The sequence below is a fragment of the Bicyclus anynana genome, chromosome 16, assembly GCF_947172395.1.
Source record: "Bicyclus anynana chromosome 16, ilBicAnyn1.1, whole genome shotgun sequence".
NCBI classification, from domain to species: domain Eukaryota; kingdom Metazoa; phylum Arthropoda; class Insecta; order Lepidoptera; family Nymphalidae; genus Bicyclus; species Bicyclus anynana.
The window spans coordinates 4154348-4171829 of NC_069098.1; the positions used below are offsets into that span (position 1 = coordinate 4154348).

The 17482-nt window shown below is 35.1% G+C and overlaps 3 protein-coding genes across 6 annotated transcripts in view; 2 read left to right on the forward strand and 1 right to left on the reverse strand.

Annotated features, from left to right (window-relative positions):
- The first annotated feature begins 1303 nt into the window (after nt 1-1303).
- Nucleotides 1304-2577, forward strand: LOC112056132 (prohibitin-2). Its single transcript, XM_024096488.2, has one exon. The coding sequence runs from the start codon at nt 1407-1409 to the stop codon at nt 2304-2306; it is 900 nt and encodes a 299-aa protein (XP_023952256.1). The 5' UTR covers nt 1304-1406; the 3' UTR covers nt 2307-2577.
- An 834-nt stretch (nt 2578-3411) lies between these two features.
- On the reverse strand, nt 3412-3926 carry LOC112056133 (uncharacterized). The gene has a single exon (XM_024096490.2). It carries the CDS (start codon nt 3806-3808, stop codon nt 3494-3496), a length of 315 nt encoding a protein of 104 aa, XP_023952258.2. The 5' UTR covers nt 3809-3926; the 3' UTR covers nt 3412-3493.
- Nucleotides 3927-5603: 1677 nt separating this feature from the next.
- LOC112044654 (transcriptional regulator ATRX homolog) overlaps nt 5604-17482 on the forward strand; it is a 38286-nt gene continuing 26407 nt past the window's right edge. Inside the window, exons 1-13 of one of the 4 annotated variants that reach the window (XM_052885988.1) lie at nt 5604-5820; nt 9278-9471; nt 10117-10232; nt 10556-10590; nt 10825-11025; nt 11551-11656; nt 12047-12139; nt 12392-12532; nt 12638-12754; nt 13995-14161; nt 15133-15296; nt 16440-16577; nt 16653-16828. In XM_052885988.1, coding sequence (XP_052741948.1) covers nt 9375-9471; nt 10117-10232; nt 10556-10590; nt 10825-11025; nt 11551-11656; nt 12047-12139; nt 12392-12532; nt 12638-12754; nt 13995-14161; nt 15133-15296; nt 16440-16577; nt 16653-16828 — 1551 coding nt within the window. In that variant the 5' untranslated portion in view covers nt 5604-5820; nt 9278-9374. Of the gene's footprint in view, nt 5821-6168; nt 6291-6980; nt 7267-9277; nt 9472-10116; nt 10233-10555; nt 10591-10824; nt 11026-11550; nt 11657-12046; nt 12140-12391; nt 12533-12637; nt 12755-13994; nt 14162-15132; nt 15297-16439; nt 16578-16652; nt 16829-17482 lie in introns of those variants that run through there. The other 3 variants (XM_052885989.1, XM_052885987.1, XM_052885986.1) reach the window with 3 other exon arrangements.

Sequence of the window (17482 nt, forward strand, 5' to 3'; positions counted from 1 at the left end):
AAAAATAAACGTAACAGAAACTTAACGTAACAAATCACAAAAACAACACTTTAAAAAAACGTCCGTACGCAGAACACATCCGATCACGAGAACACAAACGTATCGAAAGCCAACAGACACAAAATGACATCATGTCATTAGCTATCATAATGTGACAGAACTGTCATTATTTTAAGAAAGAATAATTTAATCTCTTTGGTAAATTTTGTCTTTTTTTAATTTTTAATAACGTTAATAAAATACAAAATATATAATTATTAATAATGTACAAAAAGAATATTATTATATTATATGATTTATGCAACTTTTGATATCATAATTACACATTTAAAAAAAATATTTTACTTCTTATGTATCATTGTACATTTTTTATCGATTTTAATCGAATCAGAATCGTTAGGACAACCTTATTCTTTATATGCTGGTCACATTATTTTTATGTTTGACGTTTCTAATTGTCATTTCAGTCTCTGCTTTAAAAAAATAGACTTTAGAGCCGTAGTCTCGTGTATATCTAAAATAATTTTAGACAAATCCTATACTAAGAATTATTGGTTTGCTTTCGGTAAAAAATAGTGCAATTAATCCAAATTAATGTAATATTTACTTTCATCTAAAAATAACTAAAATTCGTATCCTCTTAGCTAACTGTATTGTAATGTTGCTAGCTATAAAATTATTCCCCATCATTCGTTCTTTATTCTAGATTGTTTTTGTTTTTGTCGTGTCAAAGCTTAGACCATTAAATAACAGGACCTGCCTCGCTAACTGTTACCCCTCTGGCAAAGATCAAAAATCTATGATCTAACGAGTAAATAAAAACTGTTGCTATAGAATCATGTTTCAATGTTGTAATGGTTTTCGATGTATAAAAAGCTCCCTAAACACTAAAAATGGAAAGAAAAAAAAAATGCCGGTTTGTGTAGTTAAATGGCATAAAAGACGGCCAAAAACTTGTAGTACCGTTTCATTTGAAAGTATATAGACAAAAATTACGCGTGTGTGTATTGCGAATCAAATTTATAGTTGTGTGTAGTGTATGGACATGGAATATTTTTAATGGTGTTAAATATTTTCGATGTGTGAGTTTACCTCGTCCCTTTCAAAAAACGACAGACAATTTTGTTTGTGAATTTGAGTGCGATGCATCTCCATTTTCTAATTCCTCTATGTGTCAAAGTGGTGTCAAACTTCAAATCAAAGACCAAAGAGTCGTCCATAGTGATTTACTCTTTGGAGTCGTCGTTATTCGTTCAGCGTTCTTGTCACAGAACACTAATATTGCTCATTGCTCATTCAGTTCATTTCATTCACTCTGGTTGCACAACTTTGTGGTTCACTTGCTAGGTTATTTTTTGTTAGAGGCTTTTTAACGTAAAAAATCTGTCTGGAAACAATTAATAACGATGGCGCAAAGTAAGTTAAACGATATGGCAGGAAAGTTTGCCAAGGGTGGCCCTCCCGGTCTCGGTATCGGTTTAAAAGTTGTTGCCGTGGTTGGAGCAGCGGCCTATGGAATTTCCCAATCGCTATTTACAGTCGAAGGTGGGCATCGTGCTATCATGTTTAACAGAATCGGTGGAATACAACAGCATGTCATGACTGAAGGGTTGCACTTTCGTCTCCCTTGGTTCCAGTATCCCATCATATATGACATAAGATCGAGACCTCGCAAGATTTCCTCTCCTACCGGTTCCAAGGATTTACAAATGGTAAATATTTCGTTAAGAGTTTTATCACGCCCCGATTCAAATAGCCTGCCTACTATGTACAGACAACTGGGTATTGATTATGATGAAAAAGTTTTGCCATCTATTTGTAACGAAGTGTTGAAGTCTGTAGTTGCTAAGTTCAATGCATCTCAGCTTATAACTCAGCGACAGCAAGTGTCCCTCCTGATTAGACGGGAGTTGGTGGAGAGAGCGGCAGACTTTAATATCATTCTGGATGATGTGTCTCTGACAGAATTGAGTTTTGGAAAAGAGTACACAGCAGCCGTAGAAGCCAAACAAGTTGCACAGCAAGAAGCACAGCGGGCTGCTTTTGTTGTTGAAAGGGCAAAGCAGGAGAGGCAACAGAAGATTGTGCAGGCAGAGGGAGAAGCGGAAGCTGCCGAGATGTTAGGTAAAGCCATGGGAATGAGCCCTGGCTATCTAAAATTAAGAAAAATCAGAGCAGCTCAAAGTATCTCGAGAATGATAGCACAGTCACAAAATAGAGTATTCCTCCCTGGCAACAGCTTGATGATCAACCTCCAGGACCCATCCTTTGATGACTTATCTGAGAAACTCACAAAGAAGAAGTAACATGAGGCCAAGAAAGAGTATGCAATGAGCCTGGAGCCTGCGACTACTCTTTCTGTTGAAGAAACTGCAGTTATAATCAGTGGCGCTTCTTCAGTTGCTGTTTAGCATTTGATTTGCTCTAGCATTTTATAAAGTGTATAAAAGTAATGTTTAATACTGTATGTACTTGTACTTCTTACTATTAATAATGAATGTTGCATTTTGAGGTTACTTAGTTGTAGGTTTAGTTTGTATGGAAAATGGTTGATGCAATAAAAGTAAAAAACAACAATATTTTTATTTCAATCACAATGTTATGAAGTATGATTATGATATGTGATTATGTTTATCCTTCATTAGTGTTGCACTGTTTTTATATTTTAAAATTATGTATATCAAATCCCAGTTGTAATAGACATCTTTTTAGAATGAAGTGGCTTACAGTAGAATGCAATTGTAACAAAGCTGCAGCTCCAAAAGTACTAAGGCAGCAGAAGTAATGAAGAATTTAAATGTTATATAATTAGAAATATTGTTGTGTAAACAATACTGTAAAAGTTCTATTAGTGGGGTATACATTCTATAAATGGATACCAATACAGAAAAAAATTAAAATTACATTTTGGGCAATATTGATTACTTATTTACTGAGGTTGGTGTTTCTGCAGGGTTTAGTTTTGGGGCTTGTGTTGTTTACCTTATGCAGATCTTCCAAAGGTGAAAGGGATTACAATTTACAACTGCTGCATTTGCTCACAACACTGCTGTTATAGCTAGTGACAAAGACCCTGCAGTGGCTTCATGATCACTATAAAAAGGCTAAGATCACTTTTCACACACTAGACAATATGTAAATGGCAAACGCACAAAATAAATGTCAGCACATATAAGTCTGTGCAAGTAACTTTTACTCAATTTTGAATATTATTTGTGATCTTGGTCCACAAATTCTGAGATTCATGATCACCTAAAGATAAAATCTGTTAATGTGTAATGTAATAAATTATTTATATATAGTTACCAAAAAGCTAGTAGTACTAGTTGTACTAGTAGGTCAATAAAAATAACCAAAAATGATTAGTAGCACACATACTACTGTACACATATACAAGAGTAAATAAAACAATTGTTAAGGATTATAATAATTTATTAAACAATTTGATAACTATATGTATTAATTCTAAATAAACAACCATTTTTTTAGTCTACTACTTGAGTGAAGAGGGCTGTGGCAGCCTAAACTTTGACATTTCAATTTCAGCTTCGAAATAGCTCATGTTGTCGTAACAGAAATACTCGGGCACTTTGTACGGCCCCGACTTCTGAAGGTCTACTCCAGGGCCCAATGGCTCAGATGCTGGATGTATTACAGCACTGCTAAGACCTGGTACGTTAGCGTTCACTTTTGCAGATGCTGGTGGCGGCGAGGTAGAAGACATTCCCTGGTTTTGTCCAGTACCCTCGCTGTATAATCTAACTAGAGTTTTTATACCATTCTTCCGTAACGCAGATCTTGATAGCATTTTTGTGTTTTATTGATTTTTTTCTAGGTATGTTTAATATTTATTACACAACAAATTGAGTGACAATTCACAAATCACAATCACATTCACAGTTTGTCTTTGTCAATTTCGTTTGACTTTTTTTTGTTTTGAGTTTCCAGTTTTGACTTTGACAGTTGATGAAGTTGATGCGATTTTTTACGTAGACAGAGAATCTTTTTGTCTATGATCCACAAAGAAGCTTTCAATCAATAAGCTGTGACGAACTTCGAAATTCGTTTTTTTATTTTAATAATCAAATAATAATAGGCTACTCGCCTGCTGTATAAAACTAAGAAGATTTTTTGCATATAGGCAGTTTAGATGCCTAGAAACTCTAATCACAATTTTATTTGTGAAAATAATCTAGTAATTGTAATATATTTAAAAAACAAAATTGTATTTTTGTCACGTCATAAACTGATACGTCATTCGCTACAAGGCATCGGTTTGTGATTGGCGCTTGTGGTGTCGTATTTCGTAATAAGTAAGTCGTCTGTTGTCTCTATGAATGACGTCACTTGCTAATGTGTTGTGTTTCGGCGGCAAAAATTTTACGTAGATATTTTTTCATTTATATCAAATTTTTCACTGGTTATGACGGGACAAAATAAAATATAGCTTATAATACTTCCATAATTCAGTTTAAACACTGTTTACAAAAGAGGCAAGTAGCCTATTACAAATGTTATAGTTAAGCCAGTGATGTTTTAATTAAACCCGCTTTAATTAAAACACGACACTGGATTGGCACCGCCTTCAAACTGATCAGATGGTAGCACATATATAAGATGTTATTTTTTGCTTTTTAGTTTAAGTTAATTTTTGAGTTGGAAGTCGTTTGAATTTTTTTTTTTAATTTTTATTTTTATTGTTAGAGTACCTACTCCGTGTGAAAAAAATTAATAAGCAATTAGCTAAAACGTTATTTTCTTATGATAAGTACCTAAGTCCTACAATCTCAATCTTTCAATACTCATATACAAAATTTCACTCCCCCTTTATCCACACGTAGCATATCCACAAAAACGTGAAAGGTATCATAACCAATAAGGAATTGTCTTAACTGTCCTTTGTCTTCATCACCAGACTCCTTATGCAGTCACAACCCATGTAGGTGGAAAGTTCTTATCAATACAAATTAATCAAGCCCAAACAATAGGTAACTGTCGTAAATCGTTGACGAGTTCCATAGTCTGTGTTTCGGCTCCATCATCAGACCTTCATAAAATGGTAGTGGTTTAAAATATCTCATGGAAACACTAACAAACGCACTAGCCGTCTCTACAATTTTCGAAAGTTCCCCTCAATTTCTTCAGGATACCATCATCAGAACCTGACATGAAAAAAATGGGACCACCCTGGAATCAAACCCTTAAAAAATTCTTCATAAAAATTTCAAAATCAGTACTTAAATGACGGAATTATCGCTGGACATACATAAAAAAAAACATACATACAGTCGAACGTTGAACCTCCTCTTTTTTGGAATTCGGTTAAAAAGAGGCATGTAGCCTATTACAAATATTTCATTAAATGCTCCTCAATAAAGTAAGAAATAAAGTTCTTACATGAAAACCTAAAAATGTTTTTGTTTAGTTGTATTAAATGTCCTATGATCATTTTGTGGTGAAATAATTAGCATGTTTAAATCGAACATTTTCATTTTATTATTATTTTAGATTAATGAAAATCTCTTTGGAAATCGCTTGTCTGCCTTCTCTGTCTATTCTATTACATTCTCGGTTTTTCACAGTGTGTGTATCTCTTTCATCTAGCATCTACATCTAGTTGTCTATGGGCCTTTTTCACGACTGTTTTGGATAGTTTACCTACCTTGCTTTTTCGCCGAATTTTCGGAATAGGAGTGGAAAATGTGTATGATTTAAGGTTCATTCGGTACTTTTAAGTACAATAATGTGTTCTGATTATAGTTAAGTGTTATCTATTGGAAACTAAACCATATAACGCTAGATCAGCCATTTACATGAAAGGTAAGTACAAAAAATAGGTACCTCCAATATTTTTTGTTTTGGTGTAAAGGTACAGTTTCACCCTTCTAACAAAGATATCTGCATGGTTTACTTTAAAATTGATTTAATATTGTCGAAGGTTTATGTTAGTAGAAAATTGCAAGAAATTATGCACGTCTCGTGCTATATATTATTATTCCTATGTATATCATTGCCGCTATTTTGCGATATATTTGTATAGCTATTCCTATAACCCAACCGAGTTTAGGAGGTATTTGTTAGAGGACGTTCCGATCTATGCAACGCACATTCCCAAACAGTTAGTTTTCCACAAGATTTAGCAATGTTACAGCACTTTACCTCAGTTTCGAGACTGTATTATTAATGTGCACCGAAGATCGATACTGCGTAGTTTAATTTAGCACTTCTATTACAAATCCTAATTAGAAAATATCGCAACTGTGAATGTGAAGTCTCGGTAAATGAAACAGGTGGTGTCATTATCCTACCTTATTAAAAATACATTTTTTACTCTATGGTTTTATTCTATAATTTTTTTGTGAAGCTATGTATTGTATTGATGCCGCGAATTTTTTTCGTTCAAAAAATTCAACAAATTATATTGTCAATATGTGATGTGAACTTTCAGTTATGATTTTATATGTTAATTTAGTTATTTTCACCAAATCTGCGTGTTTAAATACATTGTGTCTTATGAAATGGCGGACGCGATATGTGTTGAATGCATATCAATATTCGAATTGATATTTTAAAAGTTCATTTTCGCATAGGTTGACTGAATAACTAATCTAAATATGAAGTCATGAAACAATCCAATTCCAATAAGCCGCAAGTTCTTCATTCAATAAGTTCATTGAAAATGTTGAAAGTGGGTTGATATGAAATTTCACTTCTGTAAAAATCTTTTACCATAGATATGCCAATTTCCATGCAATATTACATTTACATATTTCCATTGTCAAATGTATTTTTAGGAATATATAAATTTATCATGCAAAATGAATAAACTAGATGAGAATATCTTTGACTAAGTCAAGTGAAATAGATCATTTCTACAAGCCTTACTGACAACAGACTAAAAAAGAAGTAAATGAAGAAATAACTAACTAAATATATTGATTCATTTATATAGAGACAATTTCTCAGAAATTCCAAAGTGACCAAATGGAAGAATATACCATGTGACCTCCCTCAACTCGAACAGGGAACAGCATCAATGAACCTATGCACAATGGTCAACATTGTGGCCAAAAGTGTGTGTGTATGTGTGAGAGTGTGTGTTGTGTGTGGACCAGAAATGAAGAGAAGAAGAACCTGAATCAATGGAATGCTAAGACATGCCTTTCTTGTCACTTTGTGTGTGTGAAAGTAACAAATTATTATTCCAACAAGACTGTCACAGCCCTACTCGTTGTGTGCTGTTTACCAACAAACAAATTAAGAAATGTGGGTATAAATCACTAGTCAATTTACAACTTTATGTACAACTAGCAGACGTGAGTGACTTATGTGTGTCTGAGTATACTATAACCTGCCCAGGAGTAGGAAGAATAGTTGTACCAAGTTTTGCTAAAATAGTTAACCGTCGAGTAGCTTTTTTGTTCTATAATGACCATACAGACAGACAAAAAATTTATTAGGATTTTGGAGCAGAACTTTTTATCACAAAAAATCCATGGTTTCCACAAGGTTTTTTTTAAAAAAAAATCATGGTTCCTTCGAGTTTTGTTAAAGAAATATTTGGTTCTCACAGGATTTGTAAAAATAAATCACAGGAACAGAGTGGAGGCCATCGGCTGTAAAATATAAGTACATGAGAAATTGCTATTTCTGATATTACAGAAATTATTGATTTTTGCTGGTATGGTTTGCTTTGAATAAAAAATGTGTGGTTTGCTTAGATGTTTATTCCCAACTAACTGCAGCATAATATAGGTACTATATCATAACTTATTGAGTGCATTCATGCGCTGTTTTAAATGAATAACTTGTGTAATAAGACTCAACAAACAATGACTTTTGAATTGAAAACTAAAATGTCACCAACTTATATATGCCAAAAGTATTTTAATAATAAAATACTATGACGAAATAGAGAGTCTAAGGCATGACAAACAAAAGGAGCTAAAACAATCCAAGAATTGTAATATAAGTGTAATACAACAAGAATTGTCATTATTCTCTACCCACTTAGGAGAATTACTCTAAATTAAGTTAAATGAAAATAAATGATAGCTTTTTCTTTTAGTAATGCAGATAAGTAGAATTCAATCTGAGTTTTAGTTTATTTATATATATTATTTATATATTATTGAGTGAGGTCAGGTATCTCTTATCCTGTGATTTATAAAACACTAAATATTTCAAAACTCTATGATTACTGGAACTCTGCTGGCTTAGTAGCTGGAGGGGGTGGTGCAGAGAGTGATTTTGAGTAATAATAACAACAAATAAATAAGTAAACTACCATGTGAAAACTGTAAATCCAATATAATGTATGGAACAAAACTGTTCCTAAAAAGCTAAGCTAGCTAAGTAAATTTGTAAAGAATGATATATAGAATGATTTATGTTTTGTTGAAGATAAATTATGTAAGACAAACTTATAATTTAATTTTGTGTGTTCTGTAGTTTCCAATATATTTGTATAACAAACCATAGTTTCAAAATATTGTTGATAGTTAGAAATATACTTTTATAACTAGAACTGCGTAATTTTACCATATTACCTCATTTTTCTAGTGCCAATTAATATATTACAGTAATAAGTATTACTCTAAAGTCATTACAGTCATAATAGAAAAAAGTACATAAATCTACTTGTATATTTGGGTATGCTATGCCCACCTCACAGTTGTTGTAACAATTTTTTATGTTGAAGGAAAAACATTGTGTGGAAACCTATCATATCTTTTTTTTTTCTTTGGGTTTATCTGCAATCAGTAACATAACTGTAAGCAGATGTGTTCTGTGATAACTTTGCTTTTCGAGTATATTCCCCAGTAAGAATATCCCCTCATTGTTTTTATAGGTTAATAGGTTTAAATAATGTGCTTTCTTTTAAGCCTGCTCTGATATGTTCATTTGGATGACTTCTTAGTCATGTTTTGTATTTTTGTGTGACCTCTTCATTGACAGTTTTCACCTTTAGTTGCTCGTGAATTTTGTCATTCTTTATGAACCACGGTACACCACAGATCCTTCTCAAAATTAAGTTTTGGGTCCTTTGCAGGATGGATATGTTAGAGTTGCTGGACTTCCCCATTGCTCTATGCCATACTAACATATCTGAGAATTTTATTATTTCTCTCTATGTGTGAGAAACCAATCCTCATAGAACCAACTTGGTGAACTATTAGCCTAATGCCTCTCATTCTGAGAGGAGTCTCGTGCTCAACAGTGCGCTGAATATGGGTTGTCGATAATGATGTATCAGGTATAACACTGTCTGTTGCAGGCTAAAAATCTTAACAAACGCTCAACAAGAAGCCCCGGCGGCGGCGCACCACGTCATCCGACCGCACTCGACGCAAATCCCGATCAATAGAAGTAAAATGCCCAAGGTGCCGCAGATCAGTGAGGAGGGCTTCTTGAAGGCTGATGACAGTTCCGATGAGCCAGCCTCTTTAGCAGACAGTGATGTTGGGGAAGGTAGGAATGCAGGTTTTGTGAGGACACTAGGACTATTTTAAAGCTGAGGACAGTTTCAAAGAGGAAGAAAGACTGTTTAGCAGACTGGCAATAATGGGGAAGGCACATGCACGTTTTGTGTGGACAGTACAGCTATTTGAAAATTCTCAAATTATTTGAAAGGACAGTTTCAAATAGTTTTAGTAGCCCAATATTTTGTCAGCCTCCGTGGCGCAGTGGTATGCGCAGTGGTAATTTATAAGACGGATAGCCGGTGATAGAGGTTTTCTTAGTTTATCCAGGTCTGGCTGGTGGGAGGCTTCAACCATGGCTAGTTACAACACTACAGCAGCAGCAGAGACGTACCCTTAAGCAATTTAGTGTTCTGGTACAAAGTCTGGTAGAGACAGAAAGGGGCGTGGATTTTCATCCTCCTACAAAGTTAGCTCTCTTCCATCTTAGATTGCATCATCACTTACCAATAAGTGAGATTGTAATCAAGGGCTAACTTGTAATTAATAAAAAAAGAGTGCAATGTTTATTGTGGGACTGTGTAATTACTTAAAAGGTTGATGACACTCATTGAGGGAACCTCTTTAGAAGCCAGTGATGTTGGGGAAGGTAGGAGTTAGTAACTAAACAATGTGCGATTGCTTTTTATTACAGAAGTGGAGCTGCCAGCAGTTCCAGACCTGAATGGCGATGATGGTTACGATCATATTGGCAATGACTTACTGGTTGAAAGCGACTCCTCCAGCTCAAGAGAGAATAAGAATTCACAGGTATTCTAATAATTCTGAAATAAATGTTTATTTGTTTGGATGTTTGTTAATATACAGTTGTAGTTTCCAATGGTTGACCTAATAATCTATATTTATAAAAATGAATCCATACCCCTTGGTCACGCAATCACACGTGAACTGCTGACCCGATTTTACAATTTTTTTTGATGTGTTTGTTATTGTCAGGAGAAGATTCATATGACAGAATATAATTAAATAATTGAAGGGGAAGGGGTAGGGTAGGGGTAGTAGGTACAATTTCTTAGTAATTAATAGCTACATAGTACTCTGACTTTAAAAATAAACAATAGTTTTTTTTTCAGGATGTCAAAGACGACGCATACAGTGATGAAGAAACGTAAGTTCTGTTGCGTAGCATACCTACAAAGTTTTCCTATCATGCTTTCTGATATATTTTGCATTTATAATTTTTACACTACTTACACTGTGTTTACTAATCTGTCACTTAGATTAAATTGTATACCTATTCATTTTTTATATTGCTTCCTACAGGAGCCTATTGGATGCCATTTGATGAGTTATATTTTCATGTGAAGTGTATGTTTAATTACGTTTTTTTATTGGATGTTAGCGTCAAATCGCGACGTCGCAAAGGTCACGCGACAATATCGTCGGACTCCGAAGCGGGCGGCTCTCGCAAAAAGGCCGCGAATGTCAAGTTCAGCGACTTCGACGATTCGGAGAACGAGAGCTCGGAAGCCGGCAAGAGGACGAAGAGAAAGAAAAAGAACAGTGACAGCGACGCGTCCGCGCGCTCTTCGAGTAATGAAGGGTAAGTGATTACTGTAGCATCGTCGGATGATACCAAGGACGTGTATCATCAAGTAGGCACTTGTCTGAAGACGCATAAAATGAGAGCTCTGAAATCGGCAAGAGGACGAAGAGAAGGAAAAATATCAGTGACAGCGACGCGTCCGCGCGCTGTTCGAGTAATGAAGGGTGAGTGATTACTGTAGCATCGTCGGACTCCGATACTAAGGGGAATACTGAGGGTATAAATCGCTAGTCATTTCACACCTAATATTAATTATAATTAAATATATATAATTCTTAAATTTACGAAAATAAATTTGATTAATAAGCTTAAAACAATTAGTTATAGTTAATATAGTTTGAATGATATTTTATAAAACAACAATACATAATTTAAAATAAATAAGTTATGAAATGGCATGCGTTTCTACCCTCATTTCTAATTTGTTTGTTAGTAAACAGTACTTCTCGAGTATGGCTTCAGTATAGTCAAAATATTTACACTATATTTACATAAACTAACTTCTAAATTAATTGTTTATAGTAAAAAGAAGCGACGTCGTATAAAGAATATCGACGATAGCGAAGGCTCCGGTTCGGAAACTGAAAACGAAGGCAGAAACAAACATGGCAGGAAGAATATACGAAAGGTATGAAGGTTTTATATTTTCATAAATGTGTACTAGTAGACGCCCGTGTAATATTTTTTTTGCACAAATTCCGTGGGAACCATTGATTTTTCCACAAATCCCGCGGGAACCATTGATTTTTCCACAAATCCCGCGGAAAGCATTGATTTTTCCTGAATAAAAATGTTGCTCAATAACCCTCTATCTTCCAGTAAAAGTCCCATTAAAATTTGTCCTAAGATAAACCCAGACAAACAGACAGACAGATAAACAATAATAATATTAATAGAAAGCTTGTTTGTGTATCGTATTATTTTAAAATCACAGACGTCCATTGGCTGTGAATGGTTGTTAATGATTTTTTTATGGAGAAAAAAGTATGTTGTTTTATTATTTTATTAATTGTTTTAGGTAATGAGTAAAAACCAATTGGAAGAAGCGACAAAGAAAGCAGCGCGCCAAGAGAAGGAAAGAATAGCTCGGATAGCTGAACGACAAAAATTGGTAAAGTCAATGATTATTTTATAATTATGTTGATTCATTTCTATTGTATATATTTGTTTGTATTCAAAGTTAACGGATACTTAAAACTTAACATGACGACAACGATTGATGACGAACATGATTCTATAGAAACACTTTTTATAAACATGTTTGGTTGTTCGTTGATCATATACTTTGAGAGAACGGTAACATCTTGCAAGCCAGGTCTCAATCTAATTGGCCTGAGAATTCATTGAATTCTTTTGATTTCAGTACAATAACTTGCAATTCGACGAGTCGGGTAAACCAGATGAAGTAGTACTGGACAAAGTAATTCTGGATTTTGATCCCGACACCAAGGAGCCACTCATCGAGGTTGACAAAGGACTTGTTAAAAAGTTAAAACCGCATCAGGTAATATTTGAAATGTAAAATTTTGTAGTAATACTTGTGTGTTTTCTTTGACGTATAATTTTGTTTGTATGTCTGTCTGGCTCTCACAATGTTGTAATGCTCCAGGCGAACGGTATAAAGTTCATGTGGGACGCGTGCTTCGAGAGCGTGAAGCGCATAAAGAAGGACAAGGGCTCCGGGTGCATCCTCGCGCACTGCATGGGGCTCGGGAAGACCTTACAGGTATGTTCTTCTCTTCTTCTTTCTTGGGCCTTTTCCGCACTTGGCCACCAGGGGCTGGCCGTTGTACGTAGGTCCATTTGGTGCTGATCCCCGCTGGAGTCACTCCAGCCAACCGAGCTTGCTCCAGAAGCTTACCTGGCCGACCTTACAGGTATGTTGTAATACCAAAATGATTCCTTGCCTTTTTGATAATGAATAATCATTCTTATTTTTTTGTTTTTGTTCAAATTTAATCTGCAATCAATTTTGCAACTTTAACCAGATGTGAGGCTGTTGGTAGTTGGCAGCAAACCATCTACTCCCTAATTTCTTTTTTCTTCTTTTTTTACATATATATTTTTTTTAACCTCTTATATTGTTTTAAGTGCTACAGCTAGATCATTAGGGTGCTTCTCTATTCTCTCCTGATATCTCCTGGTATCAACCTTTAAGTGATGGTGTATTTCATTATTAGTGACAAACTACGGAACACCACTTATAAGCTTCTTATCTTTAATGATAAGAAGCCTATTATCTACACTTAATTTACTATTGCGTTCGTTCTTATTAATATTATTCTTGTGGCCATAATGTGCATTTTTAACCGACTTTATTAAAAGAGAGAGGGTTCTCAAAATTTTACACCTGTTTTTGCAAATCCGTTTTTTGTTATTGGTCCTATTTAATTTTCACGAAAATTGGTTTGGTGTCGAAAAAATAAACGCTTTAAACGCCTGTTTGGCATAGCACCCTCTTCAAATTGATCAATAGAAAGAATATGTCCTTTCTATTGATCAATTATTATTAGGTAGGATATTATTTTTCTCTTTTTAGCGTAATATCTTTGAAATCGGTTAAATTATTCTGTTTAAAAGATTTTATATTGATGAAAATCAAAAAACGATAAAGGATTCTTTTCAAAGAGTACTTGATATCCTGCAGTGGGGTCAATATAAGATTATATTCACTATCTTTGTCTTTAGCTAGTTGGCATATTTTACGCAACTGAGATTCTATGTAACTAATATTATTGGATATCTTACAGTAGGCAGATGACATTTTGTTATCTGTCAAAGTTGATAATAAAGGCCGAAATAGTGAATAAGCCAACTGGACTGTTCTGGAGGCATTGGTTGTGGTTAGTTATTAGTTACAAAAAAGACATATGTATAATATACATTTTGATGTTTTTTATCAGCAATTATTAAATTATTTAATAGTTGTAACAATATCAATGTCAATAAAATTTATTATATTTCAGGTGGTGTCACTAACTCACACCCTGCTGATCCACAGTGACTTAACGCGTGTGAACAGGGTGTTGGTTGTGTGCCCTTTGTCAACTGTGCTCAACTGGGTCAACGAGTTCAAGATCTGGCTCAAACATGCCATCTCAGACTTCGAAGTTGACATCTACGAGCTGTCCAGGTGAGTTAGCCTCTACAGGTCTATAGTAGTATATGCAATGGATTGTTGTTTTTTTATCAACAGCTCAACTGGATCAATGAGTTCTTTTAGAGTTGGTTCTTCTATCTCAAAATCAAAGTGAGACTTCCACACAAAAATGTTTGGTTATCCTTGTCATTTGTTCTCAACAATACAAGTGTGAGATATCACAATAAAATTTTTATATCTATGGACAGTTTAAATCAGTTTATAAACATCTTCCAATCAAATAAAATAACCCTGTAATAAGAATGGGGATGATGACTAGGTTTGAATATATTGATTTTTATGATACATTCAGGGTCAATGTTAACTAATTTATACATAAAAAGCAAAGATTGTCTGAATATTTGCAAAATAAATGAGATTATAAAATTTCAAAATCTATTAAAAATCTTTTATTGTGATGAAAATTCATACAGTTTTAGCTTCCTTACATTAAATGTGTAATTTGTTTAAGAAATGAACCATAAACATAAACGCACAAATAACAAAGATATTAGTAATTTTGTTTGAACGCCCATACAAATCTAACGATCATTACATTACCTACGACGTCATTAGTTCGTACCATTTTGTATAGGGCGTTTTCAGGGATGCGCGGCAGTGCCGCAAATCTGACCCTTTAAATCCCTGTAGCTCCGAAAGTAATGATCGCAGATACCCTCTTCCTTTTACAAAATTGCTTTACTATCTCTATATAAAAAACACAACTGTGTAGAAAATAAGCGGTATAAAGTTTAAAAAAAAATCATCCTTTTCCGACAATCTGGTCAAAATGTGAAAACTGGCAAATAAACACAATCTCGAGATGTTGATGAACTCAATGAACATCTATTTGAAAAAGTAGTTTTTTTTTTCATTTTAAATTAATTAAACTTTAACAAAACATTTGCTTAGATATCTGATTTTTTTTTTGCAATAATACAAGTACTCGTATTTCTTTTTCGCAGGTATAAACAGAACTCTGAGCGCGCCTGGCAACTGCAGCAGTGGTTTAGCAACGGCGGCGTGTGCGTGCTGGGGTACGAGATGTTTCGCAACCTGTCGGCCGACAACGTCAAGAAATTTAAGAAGAAGATGTTGAAAAGTTTCCAGGAGAGCCTCGTGGATCCAGGTACAGTCAGCAACTCCTTATTATCTGATGCTAGCTAGGTTACGAGATGTTTCGCAGCCTGTCGGCCGATAACGTCAAGAAGTTCAAAAACAAGATGCTGAAAAGCTTTCAGGAGAGTCTTGTGGACCCAGGTACAGTCAGCAACACTTTATTATCTGATGCTTGCTAGGTTACGAGATGTTTCGCAGCCTGTCGGCCGACAACGTCAAGAAGTTCAAGAAGAAGATGCTGAAGAGCTTCCAGGAGAGCCTTGTGGACCCAGGTACAGTCAGCAACACCTTATCACCTGATGCTTGCTAGGTTACGAGATGTTTCGCAACCTGTCGGCCGACAACGTCAAGAAGTTTAAAAAGAAGATGTTGAAAGTTTCCAGGAGAGCCTCGTGGACCCAGGTACAGTCAGCAACACCTTATTATCTGATGCTTGCTAGGTTATGATGAGAGATGTTTCGCGACCACCGCTGACCAAATCTTGTTGGAGTGGCATTGGGTACAGTTATCATCTATTCTATAGGACATGCTTAAATCTACACATACCACTGCTTCCAATGCCGTACGCAAGCGTAGGATAATGATTTTCAATTTTGTAATGATCATCTATACTTACAATAAAAAAGTAGTTAAAATTCTGAATTTTTCATTGAAGATACTTTGAAAATTTGTGTTAGAAGTCATTATATAATTGATACTGAAGCCAAAACTATTTTTTTTTCGATTTTTTTGTCTGTCTGTCTGTCCGTCCGTGATTTTCTTAGTCAAGCATCACGCTGAAACTACTGAATGAATTCAAATGAAACTTGGCACGGTCTAAAACTATAATACGGAAAGGGTTATAGGATACTTTTTAATGCGAAAATAAAATAAAAAGGGGGTGAAGTAGAGGTTGAAAGTTTGTATAGAAAGTCCTTCATTTTTAGAGAATAGTTTTAAAAGTTTGTTCATAAATTGAATCGAATCAAATAAAAAAAATACAAAATATAATGTGATTCAAAATTTTTTTAAATTCCACCACTAAAGTGGTGAAATAGGGCTTGAAAGTTTACATTGACCCCTCGGACGAAGCTGAGGGCGTCCGCTAGTCATCAAATGTTAGTGATGATTAATGGGGGTGTGATGTAATGACGATTGAGTATTCGTATTGCAGGCCCCGACTTGGTGGTGTGCGACGAGGGCCACCTGCTGAAGAACGAGAAGACCAGCCTGTCGCAGGCCATGAACAGAGTGAAGACTCTGCGCCGCATCGTGCTCACCGGCACGCCGCTGCAGAACAACCTCAAGGAGTGTAAGACATTTGTTGGTGTACAGTACACAGCTAGTGATCTTCTACTGACTAATACAAACTGTTTCTCCTCTGTAGATTACTGCATGGTGCAGTTCGTGAAGCCGAACCTGCTGGGCAAATACAACGAGTACCTGAACCGCTTCGTGAACCCCATCACCAACGGACAGTACACTGACTCCACGGAGCACGACATTCGCATCATGAAGAGGCGCTCCCACGTGTTGCATAAAATGCTCGACGGCTCTGTGCAGGTCAGTCATCATTCATCATCATATTTTCTGTGGATAGATGTTCAATGCTGTCACATGACCATTCCAGCACAATGGGACCCCAAAGTCCATTGACTCTTCGAGCTATGTGCCTAACCCATTGACACTTCAGTTTTACAATTTGTTGAGCTATATTGCTTGAGCAGAATGGATATGACCTCTGCCTTCGATTCAGAGGGATTTCAACTACTCCTCGCCTGCTGTATAAAACTAAGAAAAGAGAATAAGAGATTCATAACATTTTTATTTGTGAAAATCTCCTAATTGTAATATTTTTATAAAACAAAATTGTAGTTTTATCACGTCACCGCAAACGCCAATCATAAGCTGTGACGTCATTCGCTACTAGGCATCGGTTTGTGATTGGCGTTTGCGGTGACGTGATATATCACATCACTGCAAACGCTTATCACGTTGTTATCTCTATGTATGACGTCACTTGCTAATGTGATGTGTTTCGGCGGCAAAAATTTTACGTAGATATTTTTTCATTTATATTCTTTTTTTACTGGTTATTATTGACGGGACAAAATAAAATATAGCTTAAAATACTTCCATAATTCAGTTTAAACGCTGTTTACAAAAGAGGCAAGTAGCCTATTGCGCCAAAATCTTTATAAGTCTAAAAACAATTTA